This window comes from Perca flavescens, chromosome 19, assembly GCF_004354835.1.
Source record: "Perca flavescens isolate YP-PL-M2 chromosome 19, PFLA_1.0, whole genome shotgun sequence".
NCBI lineage: Eukaryota > Metazoa > Chordata > Actinopteri > Perciformes > Percidae > Perca > Perca flavescens.
In genome coordinates, this window is record NC_041349.1 from 2,936,273 (window position 1) to 2,957,879 (window position 21,607).

General features: G+C 41.0%; 2 protein-coding genes and 1 long non-coding RNA gene across 3 annotated transcripts in view; 2 read left to right on the forward strand and 1 right to left on the reverse strand.

Annotated features, from left to right (window-relative positions):
• LOC114574043 (zinc finger protein 665-like) overlaps positions 1-21,607 on the forward strand; it is an 88,766-nt gene that overhangs the window by 9,790 nt on the left and 57,369 nt on the right. The window lies entirely within an intron of this gene.
• Positions 3,382-9,829, forward strand: LOC114545271 (Fc receptor-like protein 5). The gene is made up of 5 exons (XM_028563565.1): positions 3,382-3,417; positions 5,030-5,065; positions 7,733-7,996; positions 8,076-8,627; positions 8,757-9,829. Exons 3-4 carry the CDS (start codon positions 7,765-7,767, stop codon positions 8,369-8,371), a joined length of 528 nt encoding a protein of 175 aa, XP_028419366.1. The 5' UTR covers positions 3,382-3,417; positions 5,030-5,065; positions 7,733-7,764; the 3' UTR covers positions 8,372-8,627; positions 8,757-9,829.
• Positions 14,120-20,356, reverse strand: LOC114545306 (uncharacterized). Its single transcript, XR_003690874.1, has 5 exons — positions 20,228-20,356; positions 19,911-20,000; positions 16,039-16,134; positions 15,590-15,685; positions 14,120-14,566 (listed from the first exon to the last, which is right to left on the reverse strand). It is a non-coding gene; the product is annotated as an uncharacterized LOC114545306 (long non-coding RNA).

The window sequence follows — 21,607 nt, forward strand, 5'->3', positions numbered from 1 at the left end:
CCCGGCCCTTAGAGTCCGCCGGACGGTGTGGGAGGATCCCCCTGCCTCCCCCCCGCCTCTTCACGTTGCACGGGCGGGGGCACATTTCACAGGGACAGCAACGGAGGAAAAGCCCATTTCCTCCGTATCGTCCCACTTTTTACCATTACCATCTCAACAACTGTCTGCAGTAGTAGGATTTAAATCAAACTCGTGACAGCAATAGTGACAAGTAATGCATGTTAATAAAATGAAGCAGAACACATCCGCCATCCGCCTATGCCTCTAGAGGGCACTAGCAAAGATTCTCGATCGAATGTGATTTCTGGCACCAATACGTAGCATACTCTTCAAATATCCTTTCGGTCCCGGTGATTTGAAATTACCCAGTGTGCTTTGTTGAATGGTCTCAATGTTTTTAATCTTTTATTTCGTGTGAATAGTTTACTAGAGGAGTAACTTGGTATTTGAAGTAATGCAGTAATGCAGGAAGTGTAGTTTCCATGCTTATTGTGTTTCCACAACAATGTTAGTGAGTAAATCTACTGAAATGGCCACCACACCATAACAGAGGAGTGCGATGTGTAAGATGAGAAAGCAGAGGTTAATTCATATATGTCATGGCTGTATAAAAACAATGGGCTGCACATGTTTGCCAAGCGCAAACCAGTACAGAAGACATCAATAGAATGGTGGGGAGGATCATGTGTATTTTCCCAGTCCTTTTGGAGGGTCATAGAAAATGTATTACTGGCAAAGGGAGGGTCAAGTCTGTTTTGACTAAAGATCCCAAAACTCCTCCTGGGGGGGGGCCCTTAATTAAATAACGAACAGTCCCTAATGTTAAATAAAAATGTTAAAAAAAACGTATTATTTTAAAAATTATAAATAGCAGAAAACAGTTGACCCATCATGTGCTTAAAGAGCTGAATATTTTGATATTTGAATGTTTTTGTAGCTGAAAGTATGCAGAAGTTAGAGGCGTCCAAAGAAATTAGAAGAATAAAGAATGTGAACAATACTGTGAATGTTCCTGAATCAGCAGAACTAAAGCTGTCAAATAAATGTAGTGGAGTACAAAGACCAGTATTTCCCTCTGAGATGTATTGGGGAAAATACTCAAGTAAAGTCCAGTACTTGAGTAAATGTACTCAGTCCTACTCCACCACTAACTGATTAATGAACTGAATGTGTATCTGTTGTTTCCCCTCCTGACCTCCAGGTGGCGGCGTTCTATCATTTTAAACTTTAATCTGAAAAACCCTGACTGGGAGGAACCAAAACGAACCAAAAGTCTCGTTGTTTGACTGTGATCTGTGGCTGGCGGTGGAATAGTTGTGTTGTTTGTTAGCTGCCGAGCTTATTGGTGCTTTTTAGGGGAAGAGCTCCACGTAAACCCACACACACTCAGGTGAACACTAACTGCTTAATGCAGACCTGATTGATTCTTGATGTGTAGTTTGATAGCGTGCAGCTACACAGTGTCTTTCTTTGAGTCTCTTTTTGACCACATTTCCATGGTTAAACAAAGGCGAGCTGTCAGAGATGTAGGTACAAACCCCCCCCCCCCGTTCACTTCCTCTCAATGAAACCACGGCCATCTACAGGAAGATACAGCTTGAACATCATCATCAAGTCATTTCCTAATGAATCTATGACTAATTCAAATCAACATTGTGTATCTTGTTTGTGAAAAGGTAACTTTCACCTCAGGAATTAAAACAATGACCACACACACACACACACACACACACACACACACACACACACACACACACACACACACACACACACACACACACGTTGAATCGTATTCATGTTCTTTTACATTCAGGTGTGGGTCGTTGCTTATTTTTCCTCTCAACATTTAGTCTTTCGTCTATCTTCACTTCATGTTGTGCTTTAGTGCCTTGTTTTAAAACTTAATTTAAAAATTATTTCATCTGCTTTATTGCAACGAAAACAAAAACAAATTTCTCAAACTGTGTGAAGAGGAAACCACAACGCTGGGCCACAGTCACAGAGGAAAGGGGGGGGGTCGGGTGTTACTTTATAACACATTTCAATAAGTCAGGTGTCAAAGTGTCAGGATGGAGGAAACATCTCTACTGTGGCTGCTCTGTAAGTAAACTGTGTGAGTTTTTAAAAACTGCTGAAAGAAATACAAAATAAAAAATGTTTTTTACAGCAATTGTCTTAATAATGCTCCTGAACGTAAACCTAACGAGTTTATGAGAAGAAATTATGCAAGTAATTTTGAAAGGTTGTGTAAATGCTTTTGCTGCCAGTTTTTAGTGCTCTTTTCATTAATTATTTAAACTTTGAATGTCTTGTATCACCAAGTCAAACTAACCCAAGGTTTATTTCTCTTTAGTTCTGATGTCACTGCTGAGCTGCACAACAAACAAGGTCAGTAAAGTTTTTTTTTAGATAGAACAGTTACACCTCGGGCGTGTTTAAGTGGCGTGGGGCAGTTTGCCCTTGCCTTATTCAGGAGCAGCATGAGTTGAAAAAACTGGTGCTTCTGTTGTTGCCTAGCAAGACTAACAAAAAGACACAACTGATCTGATCTGGGGTGTCTTTAACAAAAAAGATGGTGCACTGTGCACAGAAACTCTCCCAGAATACAAAGATGGTTAACCACATCCAAACTGGCTGAAACTCTGAGTAGCTTAAGTGTATAGATACTTGTTTTATATTAAGGTAGAAAACGAGAAAGATGAAAACATTATATACAATAAGGTAAAGATACTGGAGTGTCCTGGGAGCAAGCATAAATTACTGCAAGTGGGAATTGAAAATGTAAAAGATCATTAATTAGTTTTTTAACCACCAAACCCTCCTCCCTCCAGCCTCTCTGACTGTGAGTCCCAGCAGCTCTCAGATGTTTAGAGGTGAGTCTGTCTCTCTGAGCTGTGAGGAGGACGACAGCTCTGCTGGATGGACTCTGAGGAGGAACACAAGTGATAAAACCGGGACTCAGTGTGGAGATGGCTGGGGAAGACCTGCTGGTTCTTCCTGTAAAATCAGCTTTATGCTTACACGACACAGTGGAGTTTACTGGTGTGAGTCCAGAGAGGGAGCAACCAGTAACAGCATCACCATCACTGTCCCTGGTAAGATCAGACTGTGGAGTCAGTATTGATGAAGCTGTGTGTGAATGGATGACATGCTGTAGTTTGTCTCTGTGTTGAGGTGGACCAGTGATCCTGCAGAGTCCTGTCCTCCCTGTGATGGAGGGAGAAGACCTCACTCTGACCTGTAGAACAAAGATGTCCTCCAACCTCCCAGCTGGTTTCTATAAAGATGGCTCCTTCATCAGGACTGAGCCTGCAGGTCACATGACCATCCACCATGTTTCCAGGTCTGATGAAGGCCTCTACAAGTGTCTCATCAGCAGTGTTGGAGAGTCTCCACCCAGCTGGGTCTCTGTCACAGGTGAGGAGGTTACCTTTGATTTCAGGAGTTCATTCATCCAGATATTCACCTGACAGCTGATTCTCTCTACAGAGAAACCAAAGACCACAGGCCCACCTCCAAGTTCGCTATTGGCCCCTGAAACAACCTCAGACTCCATCTTGTGTTAGGACTAAATTAAATTTTGTAATATTGGGCCTCATTCACCAATATCATCCTAAGTTTTCTCTTAAATATGTTCGAAAAAGAAAAGTCTACGTCGGATTCACGATGTGTCCTTAAACAACAGAATTGTTCGCACCTGTGTTCTTAGGATTGATGAATCCCACGTCTTCGTATTTGAAAGCGTGTGACAGTGGTTCCTAATTAGCATAAGAAAACTCCCCGCAAATTCCCATATAAGGACATGTCACTTCCTGTGCACCTCCTGGGAAGCGGGAGACTGCCTTCAAGAGATGATTGTCAGAGTTGTAGATGACTTGTGCATTCCAGTGGTGGAGGACGTACTGAATCTCAGTACAAATAAATAAATAAGTAAAAGTACAAATAACCAGAGACATATTTACTTTAGTAAAAGTAGTAGTGTGTTAGAATCAGAATGCGGTTGGTTTTATTCATGGATGCATTTTAAGATGGTTTTATTTTCTTTAACCATGCAAGTAAGCAAATAAAGTGTGTGAAGCAGCGGACATGGGGAGGCGATTTGAAGAGGTCCAGCCAAATATTTACACAACCTGGCGGAGAAGTGAACGATGCTGTGGAGAGAAATAGATTGCAACTATGATTTAAAAACAGGAATAATAAAAAACAAACATTATCATTTTCACTTTTACCGGAGGCTGTATTACCGAGGGTCAGAGGTGCTGCTCCCGGGCTCTGGAGCACCGGAGCCGGCTTGGAAGCCGATGAAGGATCAGCGGTGCCCTATATATACTGTATCTATGGCAACCAAACTTCACTGGTGAGACAAACGTGTGATGGTCAGGAAGACGTTTTGGCAGGGGGGGAAACTGATCAAAAAATGTAACGCAATGTTGTAGAAATGTAGTGGAGTAGGAAGTATAGATAAAATATATATATATATATCCTGGCTTTTAACCCAGTATGAGAACTGTGTGGTCTTATGTTTTATGTGCTTTATGTGTTTCTATGTTGTTCAGCACTTTGTAAACCTTTGTTTTTTAAATGTGCTATATAAATAAAATGGATAGGATTGGATTGTCACACATCACTTTGATGTGCCGGTATGTCTTTTGTCCTCAGAGGGTTAAGTCAGACTCAGTGGTGAGAGAATCTGAAGCAGAGGGACAGACACAGAGCTGTAGAGGAGTAAAAGTAGAACACTTTTTTAATTCATTAACTTTATCGGTTATCAGGCAAATAAAACGCTGATACAGATCATCTGCAAACTGCCAGAAAAACGTCTCAATAATCAGTCTATACCTACAAAAAAATACAAGATGAAAGGAAAACTGATATATCTATAGTCTGGTTTTTACAGTTTACAATTATGATAATGTCATTTTGAAAGATTGTGTAAATGATTTAAAGCCTGTTTTAAAGTGTGTTCTTTTCATTTATTATTTAAAATTTGAACCAAACTCCAACTAACCAAAGTGTCTTATCTCTTCAGTTCTGACCTCACTGCTGAGATGTCCAACAAACCAAGGTCAGTACACTGTTTTCTTGTTTAGAGTACTTTTAGAATGTGTAGAGGGCAATTGTGAGTGTTCAAGTTGAGATTTTTCAGTAGTTTATCATTTAGAAGCCAGATGCCTCATTTATCAAAGCATGCGTAGAACAAGTTGTCAAAGTGTGTTTTAAAAGTTTGGTTTTCATCAAACCTGCACACAAACAATACATCTCATCTACATCCGCTGGCTCGTACCCACTCCTTCACATACAGAAACTCCCCCAGAATACCAGATATGGTTTACCACATCCCTTTGAAACTGAGTGGCTTCAATGTAGAGATACTTATTCTGAGAAAAAGTAGAATACGAGAAAGGTAAAGATGAAAAACATCACAAACAATGAGGTTAAGATATCGGAGCGTCCTGGGAGCAAACATGAAGGAAGGTTTCCCAGCTTAGATCAGTTATTGCATGAGTAAAGAAATGAGCTGATTCCTTGAGTTTCCCAGATAATTCATGTGAAGTATCAGCGGCCCAGTCAGTTTGTCATGACCCCCATATAAAAGTCATTTCATTCACAGCTTCCGGTCCAAAGGCCACACAACATACTCTACTCTGCACTAAATAAAGAATGAAGAAAACCTATTACAGCAGCCACAACACAATAGTGTAACCCCATACATTGTCAACTAGACATTTCATACATTGCTTTTAGCCCACGCTTGTTCTAAAAAGTTTTTACAGATGAACACTACCAGCCAAAAGTTTTAGAACACCCCAAGTTTGTTTTTTTCTTGAAATTTTAGCAGTTGAAGTCCAATGAATAGCTTGCAATGGTACAAAGGTAAGTGGTGAACTGTCTGAGGTTAAGAAAGAAAAGTAAGGTTACCCAAAACTGAAAAATAATGTACATTTCAGTATTTTACAAAAAGGCCTTTTTCAGAGAACAAGAAATGGGTTAACAACGTAAAGCTGTTCTGCAGCAATGGAGGTTGATCAAGCTTTGAAAGTTGGTGCTACCAATTCCCACAGGTGTTCCAACTTGTTTTAATTACTTACAACCCCCTCTGTTTTTATAAAAGTATTGTTGGAACACACTGTGGTACCATACCCTCGTGAGCATTATTTGAACAATATTGTACTGCAGAAAGTAGTGTGTTGCTATAAAAATGACGGTAAAAAGACAATTAACAATAGAAGAGAGACAGACCATCATAACACTTAAGAATGTTGGTCTTTCCTACAGAGAAATTGCGAAGAAAGTCAAGGTGTCAGTGAGTACAGTGTTCTTCACCATCAAAAGGCACTTAGAAACTGGAGGAAACTCTGACAGGAAGAGGTCTGGCAGACCCAAAGCCACGACAGAATCAGAAGAGTCTGAGAGTCAACAGCTTGTCTGATAGGCGGCTCACAGGACAACAGCTTCAAGCACAGCTTAATAGTGGTCGTAATAAGAAGTCTCAGTTTCAACTGGAAAGAGAAGACTTGGAGCTGCAGGTTTGATAGGTCCAGTTGCAGCAAGAAAGCCATTGCTAAGACGTCAGAATAAGAAAAAGAGGCTTGCCTGGGCCAATAAACACTGACAATGGACTACTGGAGACTGGAAGAAGGTGTTATGGACTGATAAATCAAAATTTCAAATCTTCGGTTCATCAAGCAGGATTTTTGTACACCGTTGAGTAGGAGAAAGGATGGTTCCTCAGTGTGTGACATCAACTGTCAAACATGGAGGAGGAAGCGTGATGGTCTGGGGCTGTTTTGCTGGATCCAGGGTCAGTGATTTGTACAGAGTGAAAGGCACCCTGAACCAAAATGGCTACCACAGCATTTTGCAGCGCCATGCAGGACCCTCTGGTATGGGCCTAGTTGGTCATGGGTTCATCCTACAGCAAGATAATGACCCAAAACATAAGTCCAAGCTATGCCAGAACTACCTTAGCAAAAAAGAACAAGATGGTAAACTTAAAAACATGGAGTGGCCAGCACAGTCACCAGACTTAAACCCCACTGAGCTGGTTTGGGATGAAAAGTGAAAGCAAAGCAACCTACGAGTGCCACACGTTTATGGGAACTTCTGCAAGAGTTGGGAAGAACTTTCTGAAGAATATTTGATTTCCATTGTAGAAAGAATGCCACGAGTGTGTTCAGCTGTTAGATCTGCCAAAGGGGGCTACTTTGATGAGTCAAATAATTAGAATACATTTTGGTTTATGAATTGATTCCATGATTTATTTTTTAACTTAAATTGTTCATTTGTTCTATTCTTTAATTTCAGAGTACAATAAGACATTGAACTGCATGAATGTCAATAAAAACCTGGAAAAATTGGGGTGTTCTAAAAGTTTTGACCAGTAGTGTATATCCTGCCTCATCTCTTTTACTTTAACTTTGTTAAATAATTACAATCTTAAATCATGATAATATGGACAATACAAAGCAAAATGAACTACATTTTTGATTTCATTGAGATCACATAAATAACATCATATAAGTCTGTCTTCCTCACTGGTGCCCGACCAACGTCCTGTTTCAACATGGAGAGGGAGTATTCCAGACCTGAACTGAGTACACACATATCTGTTCACCTTGGATTTTTCATCAAACTAGAAGTTCTAAGTTTTGGTTTGTTCTAAATCTCAGCAGCCCATTTCTCTTTAAACTGGTGAAGAACCATAACACATTCTTCTCCCTCCTCCCTCCAGCCTCTCTGACTGTGAGTCCCAGCAGCTCTCAGATGTTTGAAGGACAGTCTGTCTGTCTGAGCTGTGAGGAGGACGACAGCTCTGCTGGATGGACTCTGAGGAGGAACACAACCAGCGAAACCAGGACTCAGTGTGGAGATGTCTGGGGAAGACCTGCTGGTTCTTCCTGTAAAATCAGCTACATGGACCCTTTGGACAGTGGAGTTTACTGGTGTGAGTCCAGAGAGGGAGCAACCAGTAACATCATCAACATCACTGTCACTGGTAAGATCAGACTGTGGAGTCAGTATTGATAAAGCTGTGTGTGAATGGATGACATGCTGTAGTTTGTCTCTGTGTTGAGGTGGACCAGTGATCCTGCAGAGTCCTGTCCTCCCTGTGATGGAGGGAGAAGACCTCACTCTGACCTGTAAAACAAAGAGGTCCTCCAACCTCCCAGCTGGTTTCTATAAAGATGGCTCCTTCATCAGGACTGAGCCTGCAGGTCACATGACCATCCACCATGTTTCCAGGTCTGATGAAGGCCTCTACAAGTGTTACATCAGCAGTGTTGGAGAGTCTCCACCCAGCTGGGTCTCTGTCACAGGTGAGGAGGTTACCTTTGATTTCAGGAGTTCATTCATCCAGATATTCACCTGACAGCTGATTCTCTCTACAGAGAAACCAAAGACCACAAGCCCTCCTATGACCACAAGCCCTCCTATGACCAAAAGCCCTCCTATGACCAAAAGCCCTCCTACGAGCTCGCCACCGGCCCCTGAAACAACCTCAGCTCCACCCCCAGCCTCAGACTCCCTCCACCTTGTGATCAGACTGGTCATCCACCTGGTGGTGTTCTGTCCGTACTGCATCTCCACTTTCATCATGGTGTCTTTATATCGACACAGAGCCACAGGTAACTCTCTGACTCATTCACTGACCTTACGATCGATTAATCAATCAATCTCAGACCACCACTCTGGTGTTGATCAGTTAACATCTGATCAATTATCTACATTTTCTTTCTAACCTGTTCTGACTGTAGGAAATGAACTGCCTGTCTCCGTGGTGATGACCCCACCCAGCCAGGCTGAGGAGGGATTGGATGAAGACTATGATGTCATCACTGCTGTCACCACGGAGCATCACTTCTGAACTGATCTGAAAAGAAGCTCAAATGTTTCAAGTCCTCATGAATCAGAAACAGTGGAAGCCTCAGAACTCTTCCCTGTGGATCTCCACATGTTCTAGTTCAACCTGTAGATGGAGGATGTTAACCTAACACCAGATCAGTCCAGAGATTTGTGATCAAACTAGTTTTAACTTGCAGCTTCTTGTAATGCTTCATGACGCAGCATTTTGAAACCTGTTAGTTTACACCAATGAGATGAGACGGTGTATCCTCGTTGAGCCTCCGTCTAAAATTCTGCCAACTTCTGACAGTTTGAAACATAATAAAATGGATCATTTCATTTCTATAGTTTGCAGCTGATTTGACCGTTCCAAAACCAGCCTCTGAAAACGTAACCAGCTGAGTCACAGCGACACCATCAGCTTGTTTTAGTCGAGCTGAAACGGGCCGCTTCAGAAATAAAGGTTTCTTCTTGTTGCAAACTTTACTGTTAACTGGACTTTAGTAGCAGATAGTTGTTCAGGTTCTGCTGTAAGTCGTGTTGTTGTTGTTCATGTCGGTTTAGATGTCAAGTTTTCAATCTCTTCAGATCAAATATATTAAAATGAGCATCTTTTCTCTCGGTGCTTTGTTCCAATGTGATCATAACTTCACTTCTCTCATATCCAACAGCCTGTTTCGTTGTAGCTGACATGTGACATATTCGTATATAAAGAGGAAGGAGGAGGCTTTTACTGGCAACTGCTGTTGATCCTCACCAAGAGAAGAACCTCATCAACTCCAACATCACAATCCAACATGGCTGCTCCGAGCATCAACAGTAGTGAAAGCTGTGTGAACATACTGTTTATTAGCACTTCGGTTTTATATCTTGGTTGGTCGGCGCCTTTTGAGTGACATTTTGCAGGTGAAGGCCCAGGAGGAACCTGACATTTTGGGCACCTGAGCCTTTCCCCAGTAGACCTGTTCAGTAATCCATGCAGTGTTTAAACATTAACAACTAATACTAGACTTTCCTCTGAAACTACCTTTAATATCTGCATTCATACAAAGAGTTTGTAATGAAGGCGCTCTTCATCACTAATATTTTAGCATTAGTACACTTTAGCTCATTAGGTTACAGGTAAATAGAAGGAGGCACAAGTTTTAAATGTTTATTGGAAAATATTAACAGTCATGTTTTGTGAACGTTGCAGCTGGTGGTGATTGGAGGCCAGCCCTCTCAAGAGAAACACGTGCTCAGTTTGCTAGTTTGGTTACCTAAACATGTGCAGTATAGTAGTTGCCTGATTAATTGAATGCAGGTTAACTGTAGGGATGGCTGATGCGAAACTGACGTTCCGAAGCTTTGTTGAAATCCCGAAGCGCAGAGGTTTCAAAACACTGATTCGAAGCGTGATTCAAAACACCCATGTCACGTGACTACGGCTAAATGAAGCTTCGGAGTGTTTCACAAGTGTTTCAACAGGTGGCATGGTCCGCCGAATCAGAGTTTGATTGACAGGGAACAGACCCCACAATCGCACAGCAGTATAAAAGTGAAGTCAATACATCTTGACCTCTTGGGTTTTTGTGACAGGAGTTTGATTTTGAGATAGCGGATTTTTGGTGATATAATGACATTTATAGTGCGGTTTGTTTAGTTATATTTAGGCTTACATTTAAATTTACACTTTGACTGATAGGCTAGAGACAGACAGAGGATAGATAGAGAGATAGATAGAGAGAGATAGATAGAGAGATAGAGAAATAGATAGAGAGATAGATAGAGAGATAGAGAGATAGAGATAGAGAGAAGATAGAGAGATAGATAGATAGATAGATAGATAGATAGATAGAAGCTCAGTTTTCATTTTCATTCAGAGCCACAAATGTCAACATCAGCTCCATCATAATCAACATCAACACCAGTAGAAACACAGGACAGTTTATGGGAACGTTTTGATGATGGTATCCGTGAAACCCAGATGATACACAATACTACAATTGATGCCACAGTGGAAGTGAAGAAATACCTCAACTATGCGTTTTTGCCCAGAACTCATGATCCCCTAACTTACTGGAAAGAGAGAGCAGTAATCTTTCCTCATTTGTATGTCCTTGCTAAAAGATATCTTTGCATGCCAGCAACAAGTGTCCCTTGTGAGCGGATTTTTTCAAAGGCTGGAGAAATTATCTGTAAAAAAAGAAGTAGGCTAAGTCCTTCCACAGCAGAGAAATTAATATTTTTGAATAAAAATCTATAAAAAAGTGAGACATTGTGGCTTGATTTCTTTTAATAATATTCATTTTTCATGACCAAAATAACATTATGCACAGTGAGGAACCTACAGGCCTTACAAGCTTCACATATTAGAAAAATACAGTAATACTTTTTTTTATTTTTTTTTTATTTTTAATGGCTCGTTGTCTTGGTTGTTTCAGATCAACACCTGCACACTAGGTGTCATCATTGAGACGGGTGTCGGATTGTTTCGAAGCCTCGACGCAATATGGCACATTTGCTTCAACTGTTTCATTGTTTGACGAAGCCTCGATCTGCCCACCGCTAGTTAACTGTTGCAGTTTGTACAATAGAAAGTTGGTGTTCAAGTAACTCACCTCTGTTGTGTCTTCTCTCCAGAGTCCTCAGGCTAAAAGAGTCCCCAGCGTATCGAGCCCCATTTTAAAGGTTCCGGGAGATACCATGTTTCATGTGGCGGAGGGGTGTTGGAGTACTTTAATTGTCTGTACAGGCTAAACTAACTATGTGTGATTGTATTAGGTAACAAATGCAAGTAAATTGAGATAAAAGTAGATTAGTCGAAATGTGTTTGATGTGGTTGTTGTTTTGTGTATAAGTGTTTAAAATTGAGTACATTTCAGACTTACCTGGCACTATGGTAGGGTCGATAAGATCAGTTTTGTTGGATGCGCTCATGGCTTCCAAGTTTGTGTTAATTGCTGGGGAAATAAACACCAGAGACACAGAGACACTGCCAATATCAAACCTGTCCTTTTCACAAGCCGCCACAAGATGGCGCCCTGGTGTAATGGGAGGAACCTGACGTTACAAGTGACACTCCAACAGTGGAAAAAGAAAATAATGTGCTCTGAATACAATATAAATGTAACCGAGGGTTTCTTATGTTGTCTAGACTCTGGGCTGTAAAATAGAGACTTCCAATACTGGAACCCAGACGGCACTGAACGTCTCACTTTATTCAACCACAACACAGACCAAACCAAACCCATGCCACACTGTATCCACTTCCTTTTTCCCATCACAATAAAAGCTCTATGTTTACTGTAACTTCCTATTAACCTTCAACTGAGAGGTTACACAATAAAATACCATACATAAATAAAACAAATAGCATGTAAAAGTAGTTTAGTTTTAGGCACATTATTCTGTAGGTAAGTGATCACCTTCCATCATGTTTCTAGTTCAATTACAGTATATTTATTTGATTTAACCATCACACTCATTATCTTTGTGTGATGTCTTCCTATAAAGACGTGAGACAGATTAGCACGTAGCAGAAGGCAGCTTTACTTTTCACCGTGTTTGATGTACAACCGGTATCCCAGCATTCTTAGCGATCAGGTACTACAGCAGAACTAATGCTGCGTTGGATTATTCATCCGAGTCGGAGTTCCGACTAGAAAGAGAGACGTTGCCTAGCAACACGCTTTAAGTATGAATTGTTTTTGGACCACTATGGTTGTTTAAATGTCGATTTCAATCACTCGTATTACTGCAGTACCTTACTGCGTCCGTATCTCTGCCTGTGGGTATGGGAATCGGTCTGGTTGTGAGTGCAATATTGAATAAAGACTTGTTTTAAACGGGTGTTGCTAAACGTGGCTAGCGTTGCTAACAGAAGATAAACTAAAACATGAAATAAAGTGAAAATTTAAAAAGTTCAAATGGCTGCGTTTTGATAAGACGGGGTAAAAGTCACAATCATAATCAAAAAATGTACTGTAAGTGCTAGAAGCTTGTAGGATTGGCCTGGTACTCGGCCAGTGCTACCCCAACAACAGCTTTCCGGGGGGCGTCCATGTTTTTCTCCAACTCGCAAAACATACCAGAACGCTGGAAGTGTGGAAGTGACGTCATATCCGAGGTCCGAGTCGGTTCGTTAAGGAATAATAGAACGCTACATAAGTTGCAAATATACTAAACTCAAATGTTTAATACATCACGTCACCTTCCCGTTTAGAATGAAGGTCGTATTCTGATGACACAACACCTAAGACCTGGCATAAGGAGTTCCTTATTCTTAATATGACCAGCCTGTAATGAATAGCCTACAACAACAAATAAAACACGTGTAAGAAAATTTGTATAGAACTTCTTATTTATTCCCAAGAGGAATTAACGGAATCAATGTATCAATAATTTTTTTTTAAGTAGAGTTTTACAATGAGCATCTTATTGAAATATATAAGACTACGTATATAACGTGTCTGCTGTCAATGTGTACATGTGTGCAGTAATGTGCAGTTGTTGCCTAGGGGTGCAAAAATTGTGTTTTAATACAGATATGTGCAAGATGGAAAATAGTAAGGATGGGTGACCTGGCTGTGTCACGTCGTCTGATGGCTTCTATGTTTTGAAAAATTAAAAGCAGTCTGAGTGTAACAGTGAATATGTCTGGTGTGGAAGAACATCATCCTTATATCTGCTCAGTAAAGATCATCAGACTGTAATCATGAGCTGAAAAACAGAACCTGATGGTTTCTGGGACTTTAAAACTTAAGAAAATTGACTGAATGTTCACCCACTACAGAATCACACCTGAGACCCTCTGCTCTGTAGCTGTTTGTGATTGGTGTAAAGTTTCCAACCGCTGGCTGATGCTGCAGCTGTTTATAGTCTGCGGTGTGTCTGTTCTCTGTTCTCTGCTGAAGAGAAGTGTCGATCGGTTAGCCACAACCAGAACAAATGTTCCATCTGTCAGAGATGTGAAACCCACAGATCCACACGAGGAAAACACCAGAGTTTATTGATTCTGCACAGAAACAAGCTCATAAATACAAGATATCAATATCAGTAAATAGTTATTATCATTAGACTCTGTTCAGTAGATATTTGTTGGTTGTTGTGCAACGTAATGAACACTGACAGAGCAACAAATCTATGACTTAAATAAGAAGCATTTAACAAAACACATCTAAAGAATGCAAACATGCTTTTTTAGCTGCATTAAACTCATTTAACCTTAACATCAATCAACATGTATTCATAAAGTGCTTCACAGCAACTAACAGGTATCCAAAGAGCTCGCAGGACTAAGAATAAAACAACATACCATACAATAAAAAGAGTAAAACATAGAATACAGTAAAATCTGAAATTGTTGCATAAAAACAGGAGAAATAAAGAGATAATGCTGCAACGCTACTGTGCATTAAAAGCCATTCTAAATAAAGAAGTTTTAATTTTGGATTTCAAAAGAGCGATGTCTGTAATGGTGTGAATGTCAGGTGGTGACTTGTTCCAAAGTCTCGGGGCAACAGCAAAAGAGTGACCCCCCCACCCCCACAGTTTGTACCTCGACCTTGGGACTTCTAAGCCGGTTGGTTGGATGATCAGACTGCTGTACACGTACAGATGTAGATGTGAGGGTCTCTGGGGACCAGTGATTGGCCGGCTGGACTCCACTGGTTGGACTGGTGTGATGGTGTTCAGGTCTTCCTCAGTGAGGAGTAGAGGACCTCTGGATCTGCTGGAGGCTCTGAACACAAACAGTTCAAACATTATGAGAAACTGTTGGAGACAAACTCCATCAGCAGACAGACAGTCTCAACAGTGACTTGTTTGGCTCCCTTCATACGTCTAGATAAGGGCGGTAGTTTGTTTAAGCCCACAGACCATCACAGGTTAAATGTCATAGTCCAGTCCATGAACAAGTCCAGGAAATATTATGCATACATTTCAAAACACATTAGTGCCGTTTGATCTCAAAGGCTTAGTCGGAATATTGTCTTTTTCAGAATAAAAGCCAAAAACCGGAATATTATGTGCATGTAAACCTAGTCAGTGTTTTAGTCCTTTTGCTCTTATTTGTATCTATTTATAGGAATAGTTCATTATATTCTCAATTTGTTTGGGAAATCCTATTATTCTCTTTCTTCCTGAGAGTGAGCGGAAGCTGGAAGTGGTTAGCTTAGCTTAGCATAAAGACGGGAAACTGGTTCAGATCAGCATTGAGAAATAAAGAGCAGCTGTACCTCTGGTCCTGTTTGATTTCATCACTATTTGTCCATAACTGACTTCTTCAGCTCCTCTCACTGCTGAGGAGACTGCAGCTGGATCTCTCTCTGGATATAATAATATTTATACTGTTGTAAGATTATCGTTAATGTAGAATTCTTCTATAGAGTTATTATGTCCTTTATGTCTGCAGGTTTTTAGACCTGCTGTGAACAGCCGACCTTATCTAGAAGCTGGTTAAAGGAATGAAAGAGGGACGCTGTGTTCACACGCTCCAACAAGTCCTCCACCACTGGAACACTTTGTTAAAATATCCTGTTTTTTAACAGCTGCATGTAAACAGGAATATTAGTGGAATATTCATTTTCATTCCTTTGTAAACAGCTTATTCAGAATATTGATTCTTTTCTGTAAAACTGAATACTCTGTGCATGTAAACGTAGTCACTGTTGCTTTGGGTGACATGTTCCTTCATCAGCATGAACATATACACACATGTGTTATGTTTCTAGTGATATACATATACATAGAAGAGCAGCGGTACCTCTCTTCCTGTTTGATTTCTTGTCTTTGATCACTATTTGTCCATAACAAACATCTGTTGTTCTCACTCCGGAGTAGATTGCAGCAGGATCACTCTCTGGAAAAGAAATATCATTATTAATATCAGGACTGTACAGTATATTTACTACTTATGCAAAAAGTATAGTGATTATTTAAACTCCTACTACAATCAGTAATACTTTACTAGAGCTCATATTGTGCCTTTTGGCTTTTTCCCTTTCCTTTATTGTGTTAGGATTACGTTATAGGATTACAAAGTGAAAAAGTCCAAAGTCCCCCCCAAAGGGACTTACCATCTCCAACAGAAAACACTGTTCACCAACTGCTCCAAACAGCTCTACTGTAGTCCAGCCTTTACTTCAGAGACCAATGTGCGTAACTTAGTAACACACGTTATAATGCTCGCCATGTTAAGAAGACCAGCCGTACCTCTCTTCCTGTTTGATTTCTTGTCTTTGATCACTATTTGTCCATAACAGACGTCTTCTGTTCTCACTCCGGAGTAGATTGCAGCAGAATCACTCACTGGAAAAGAAATTATATTGATTATTTAACTTTTACTACAATCAATAATACTATTTTCCTAGTAGCTTTAAGACACAAGTGTCAAAGTCTACATAAGGGGAAGTACATCTTAAAATTTCACAGTTTTCTTTTCATCTGTTGCTGATGGCAGGGCTTAAATGGAAACCCAGTTCATGTGACTTCACGCTCACAGAGCTGATCTTTTTTAGAGACATGTTGACCACAGGAGGAACAACTCACGGTGTCAACATGTCAGGGTGTCGCACAAACAACACTTGGTTATTAAAACTTGAAATAATGTAAAGATGTGTTTTTCAATTTCCCAGAGAGACTGAACTAGATTTAGTTGAGCATCTTTGTCATCAATATCTTTGCCTAACACAAACTTGACAGCTTGAGCGAGAGATTTATGCCTCTTGCACCCCGTTACCAACAGGCTTTGAGATCAGACCTGAGTGATCGGATCACAAGAGGACAGCTCTAAGTACAGCTGAAAACACTCGCATATCAGATTTAAAAAAACAACATTTGGAGGTGGTTTAGGCAACATGTGTCCACATTCTTATTAACAGTGAGAACAGAAAATGTGTCCTGGGCCCAATCCGTTCTCACTCCGAACTTGTAAAATATGGACGTTTGGGTAGTGGCTCTCAGCGTCAGATACAACGCAAAAATCATGTGTGTGTATAACACACCGGGCAGAGAAGCACCTACACGGGGCTTGAAGATGTCGTAGTATTAAGAGCAACTACGGTAGCGAGTAGTATGGGAGGCCAAAATTCTGCATAGGGAGGTTGGATGGGTCAAACAACATAGGATGTGAGACAGGTTTCCTAAACCCAACTGTCCCGTTCTTCTTTATCTAAACCCAACTGTCCCGTTCTTCTTTACCTAAACCCAACTGTCCCGTTCTTCTTTATCTAAACCCAACTGTCCCGTTCTTCTTTACCTAAACCCAACTGTCCCGTTCTTCTTTATCTAAACCCAACTGTCCCGTTCTTCTTTATCTAAACCCAAAACCCCACTGTCCCGTTCTTCTTTATCTAAACCTAAACCCAACTGTCCGTTCTTCTTTACCTAAACCCAACTGTCCCGTTCTTCTTTATCTAAACCCAACTGTCCCGTTCTTCTTTACCTAAACCCAACTGTCCCGTTCTTCTTTACCTAAACCCAACCAACTGTCCCGTTCTTGTCCTGCATGTCACAGAAACATACCTTTTATAAGCCCACCCACCATCTTTTCCTTAACCTAACTACGTCAAAACGCCAATAGACCTGACCAAGCGTGTTTAGATAAAGTATGTTTAGCGATGACGCCAAAGGAGACTTTTAGCATCAATAAGAACGCCAAAGGCACCTGACCAAGTGTCCCTATTTTACACAATGAGAAAGAAAAATGTGTTCTGGGCCACATTAGGGCCGCCTACTCAACTGTGAGCAGAACTACCAAAAGTATTTCTCATGCCAGAAACCACTAAATCATGTGTTTAGGATGTTAACATCATACTGTTATTGGTGTGTGTTTGTGTTACTGTGCTGCTGCTCTTGGGAGCTCTCTGCAGCGCTGTTCATTGGAAAAAGCTGCCACTGGTATACAGTAACTTTATTTTTAGTAAAATGTCCCAGAATTCACCAATATGAAGGATATTACTCCAGATATTCCTGCTCTTACGTCATCTCCTTTAGTTATTTATTAGTCTTCTATTGCCAGAGTTACACAGCCTTGTTTTTGCTACGGAGAAAGCTGGCAAACTCAAACCAGCAGCTGTGAAATGGTTTTATTTCCTATAAATTCTTCACAATAAAAGCCTCCCCATTATTTTCTTATTGAAATGCTTTTATTATGAAATGGCAAAATCAGGAAATGTCGGGTCTTCATCAGCAGTAACGTAACACGACTCCAGCATGGCTACATTTGTTAGCACACAGACAGACTGTAAGCAGCACTGTTTTCAATTCACAGCAAGTTTCTAATGTATGATTTAGTTGATGAGTAAGAAACTAACAACTGACATTAATAAACATTTTTATTTCACAAGCAAGATAACCTTCAGCTTTACACAGCCAGAATACTGAATTACCTGAAGACATTAATGTATTGATCAAAATTATTATTAGAGAGAGAGAGACAGAGGGAAAGAGAGAGAGTTAAAGGGAGAGAGGGAGAGGGAAAGAGAAAGGGGGAGAGGGAGAGAGAGACAGAGGGAGGAGAGGGAAAGAGAGAGAGAGAGAGAGAGAGAGGGAAAGGCATTGGAACTCGGGAATCTCCCGACCTGAAATTTAAATTATTTATTCACTAAATATATTTTGAGAGGAAAGCTGTGTGCAAACAGGAATATAAATGCCTATATTCATTTATTTAAAAAAGGCACTTTCTCTGTAGGAAGATAAAAGGAAGCTGCTCAAGCCCTTTCTGATGTCTATGTGTACTTAAACTGAAATGATGTGCATGTTTATTTGCATATAGAGCGAGGAAGTGAGATCAATCAGGAAGCATTTGGAGAAAGATTCTGCTGCCAGGTGGGAACACACACACCTAGAGCTGTCTACTAGTGATCAGATCACTCAGACCAGATTTTATAGGTCAGAACGAGACCTTAGAGACTCCCAGACCCTCAGAGTTGGGAGGCATTACACTTTAACGTGGTTTAACTGGACTGTTTTCCTGATTCTCCTGATGATCCAGAGTTGATTAAATGCTTCTGTGTAAGTCATCAAAGTCTCCAGAACCTTCTTCACGTATGTGAATATGAGTCGTGTTGCTCCTGAGGTTTCCTTAAAGGAACACGCCGACTTATTGGGACTTTGTCTTATTCCCCGTATCCCCCAGAGATAAGTCCATACACCCCCTTCTCATGTTGTGATTTGTATAGTCGCAGTGTGTACAAATAACAAGGTCACATGAGACACAGCCATCTTCTAGTTGTATACAGACAGGGAACTACATTCTCAGAAGGCGAAGCACTGCTACTTCTGCTACTTGGGCGGAGTGATTTGCTCGCAGCACCTGAGAAGCCCCGTGGTGAGGAGCGGAATCACAAAACATGTAAATAGGAACATGTTGGCGTTATTTTGTCACTTATTGGGAGCAGAAGGCTAGATGGAGCCGATTACCTCCAGGATCTGTGCTAAGCTAAGCTAGATGGAACCAGTTACCTCCAGGATCTATGCTAAGCTAGGCTAGCGGTGGGGGCGTCAGACAGAGTTACAACACATACGGAGATGAGAAGGGTATGTATGGACTTTTCTAACTCTGGGGGATACGGGGAATAAGACAAAGTCCCAATAAGTCGGCGTGTTCCTTTAACAACGGCATTTTACTGTTTACATGAACATATTCCATTACTTTCAGATATAATGTAAGTGATCATAACATACAGAGATATGTAAATCTGCCAATTTATAATTTATATATATAATCTTAGTTTAGTCCTGTGTCCTGCAGTGAAGCGTGAACCGACCCCCACTCAGGTGAATTGTTGCTATGAGAAACAGGAAACTGGACGACCACAGAGCTGTTAGAGCTGTTAGAGCTGTTAGAGGTGTTAACCACAGGGTAGAAAACACCCAGACTCTCATGACAAGCTCAACAGACCCATCACCTATCATCTACTAAAATAGACCTTACAGTTTGACTGTTGTGGACTAAAAACATTCAATTAGTTTTTTACAATACCCTTACTTTATAAAATGCTCTTTTTCCAAAATGTCCTCTCAAGACATTAAACCAAGAACACACATGGTTTTCTTCTGAAAATCAATAAAAACATCTTTACCTCTGCTCCGTCTGATTGGCTGCTGCAGGTTACGTGATATGGGGACATCACTATATGTGACGTCATCATCTCCAGCTTCAGCTTGAGCAGCTGAAATAAACCAACGTTAACGTTAATTTCAATCAGTTTATTCATTCAAGAGACATTCGTAAAGATGGAAACGTGAGGAAGATTATGTGATTGGATCAAAAGCTCCGGAGCATGCTAAAGGGCCCTCGTGGTGAGGATGGTTTGTCAACAACAGAAAGTGATTCATGAGAATCCTAAGAGACTTTTGATTTGAACTGCAGCGCAATATGAGTCTTATTGAGACTAACCTTTAGGTTTCCTACGGATGCATCGTATCACCAGGAGAACCAGGAGAACCAGGAGAACCAGGAGAACCAGGAGAACCAGGACACCGACTGGAACAGCAGACCAGAACACAAGGGGAGGAGGAGAGGAGCCAGAGGTGGTGGAGGTTGGAAGAGGACTTGTAGTCTTGGGTTTCTCTAAAATGAACAAAATAAATTGAATTAAAAGTATAGAAATAAAAGTAAGTAGATAACACGTTCAGCTCTTTCACTGTTTCTCCTTTTTTATGTGAAGCTTTAGACTTTTAACTTTAATGTTTGTAATTGAATTCCCTTGGTCTAGTAGTTACAGGTAGAAGTATCAAATATCAGACGGTGTGTTAGGCTGCTTTCACACCATGTTAACCCAACCCTTTAGCGTTTTGGTCAGAAACCCTAACCCCTAACCCTAACTTTCTCACCTGAGCAGTTTGGTCCGTGTTAAACAAACCCTGGAGCGTTTCCTTGGATACGCCCGTTGGTTTGGGGCGGTGTGAAAGCTCATTCTCTGGTGCAGACCAAATAACAGAACTCTGGTCGCTTGAATACGGAGGTCTCTGTTTGTTTTCCAAGTGTTCAAGATTTTGGTCACTTGTGTGAGAACGCAATCAGACACACACAGGAAGTGACCCAAAAACCAAAGCATTAACTAGCCTGCAGTTTCCACCTTGCACACAATTTACAGACGTATAGGCCTAAATGATTCAAGTGACAATAACTTTCAGATCCATAACCTACAATGATCACACATTATCATCATCATCATCATCATCATCATCATCATCATCATCATCATCATCATCTCAAAGACCAGGTGTGGTGCACGTGACAAAGTGTAGTGTGAAAGGAAGTAAAACCAAATAAAAAATGAGGCCCCTGAATCACAGAGTCTACTGAGCTGTAGGTGTGAAAGCACCCTAAGATGAATGATGACCTTTAACCTCCTCACCTGTGACAGAGACCCAGCTGGGTGGAGACTCTCCAACACTGCTGATGTAACACTTGTAGAGGCCTTCATCAGACCTGGAAACATGGTGGATGGTCATGTGACCTGCAGGCTCAGTCCTGATGAAGGAGCCATCTTTATAGAAACCAGCTGGGAGGTTGGAGGACCTCTTTGTTCTACAGGTCAGAGTGAGGTCTTCTCCCTCCATCACAGGGAGGACAGGACTCTGCAGGATCACTGGTCCACCTCAACACAGAGACAAACTACAGCATGTCATCCATTCACACACAGCTTCATCAATACTGACTCCACAGTCTGATCTTACCAGGGACAGTGATGTTGATGCTGTTACTGGTTGCTCCCTCTCTGGACTCACACCAGTAAACTCCACTGTACCATTTGGCCACGTTGATGATGTA

Bases quoted from the DNA above. Each gene is read 5' to 3' on its own strand.
- LOC114545271 (XM_028563565.1), top strand. From the start codon at position 7,765: ATGTTTGAAGGACAGTCTGTCTGTCTGAGCTGTGAGGAGGACGACAGC. The intron at 7,997-8,075 runs GTAAGATCAGAC...CTCTGTGTTGAG, and splicing joins CATCAACATCACTGTCACTG to GTGGACCAGTGATCCTGCAG.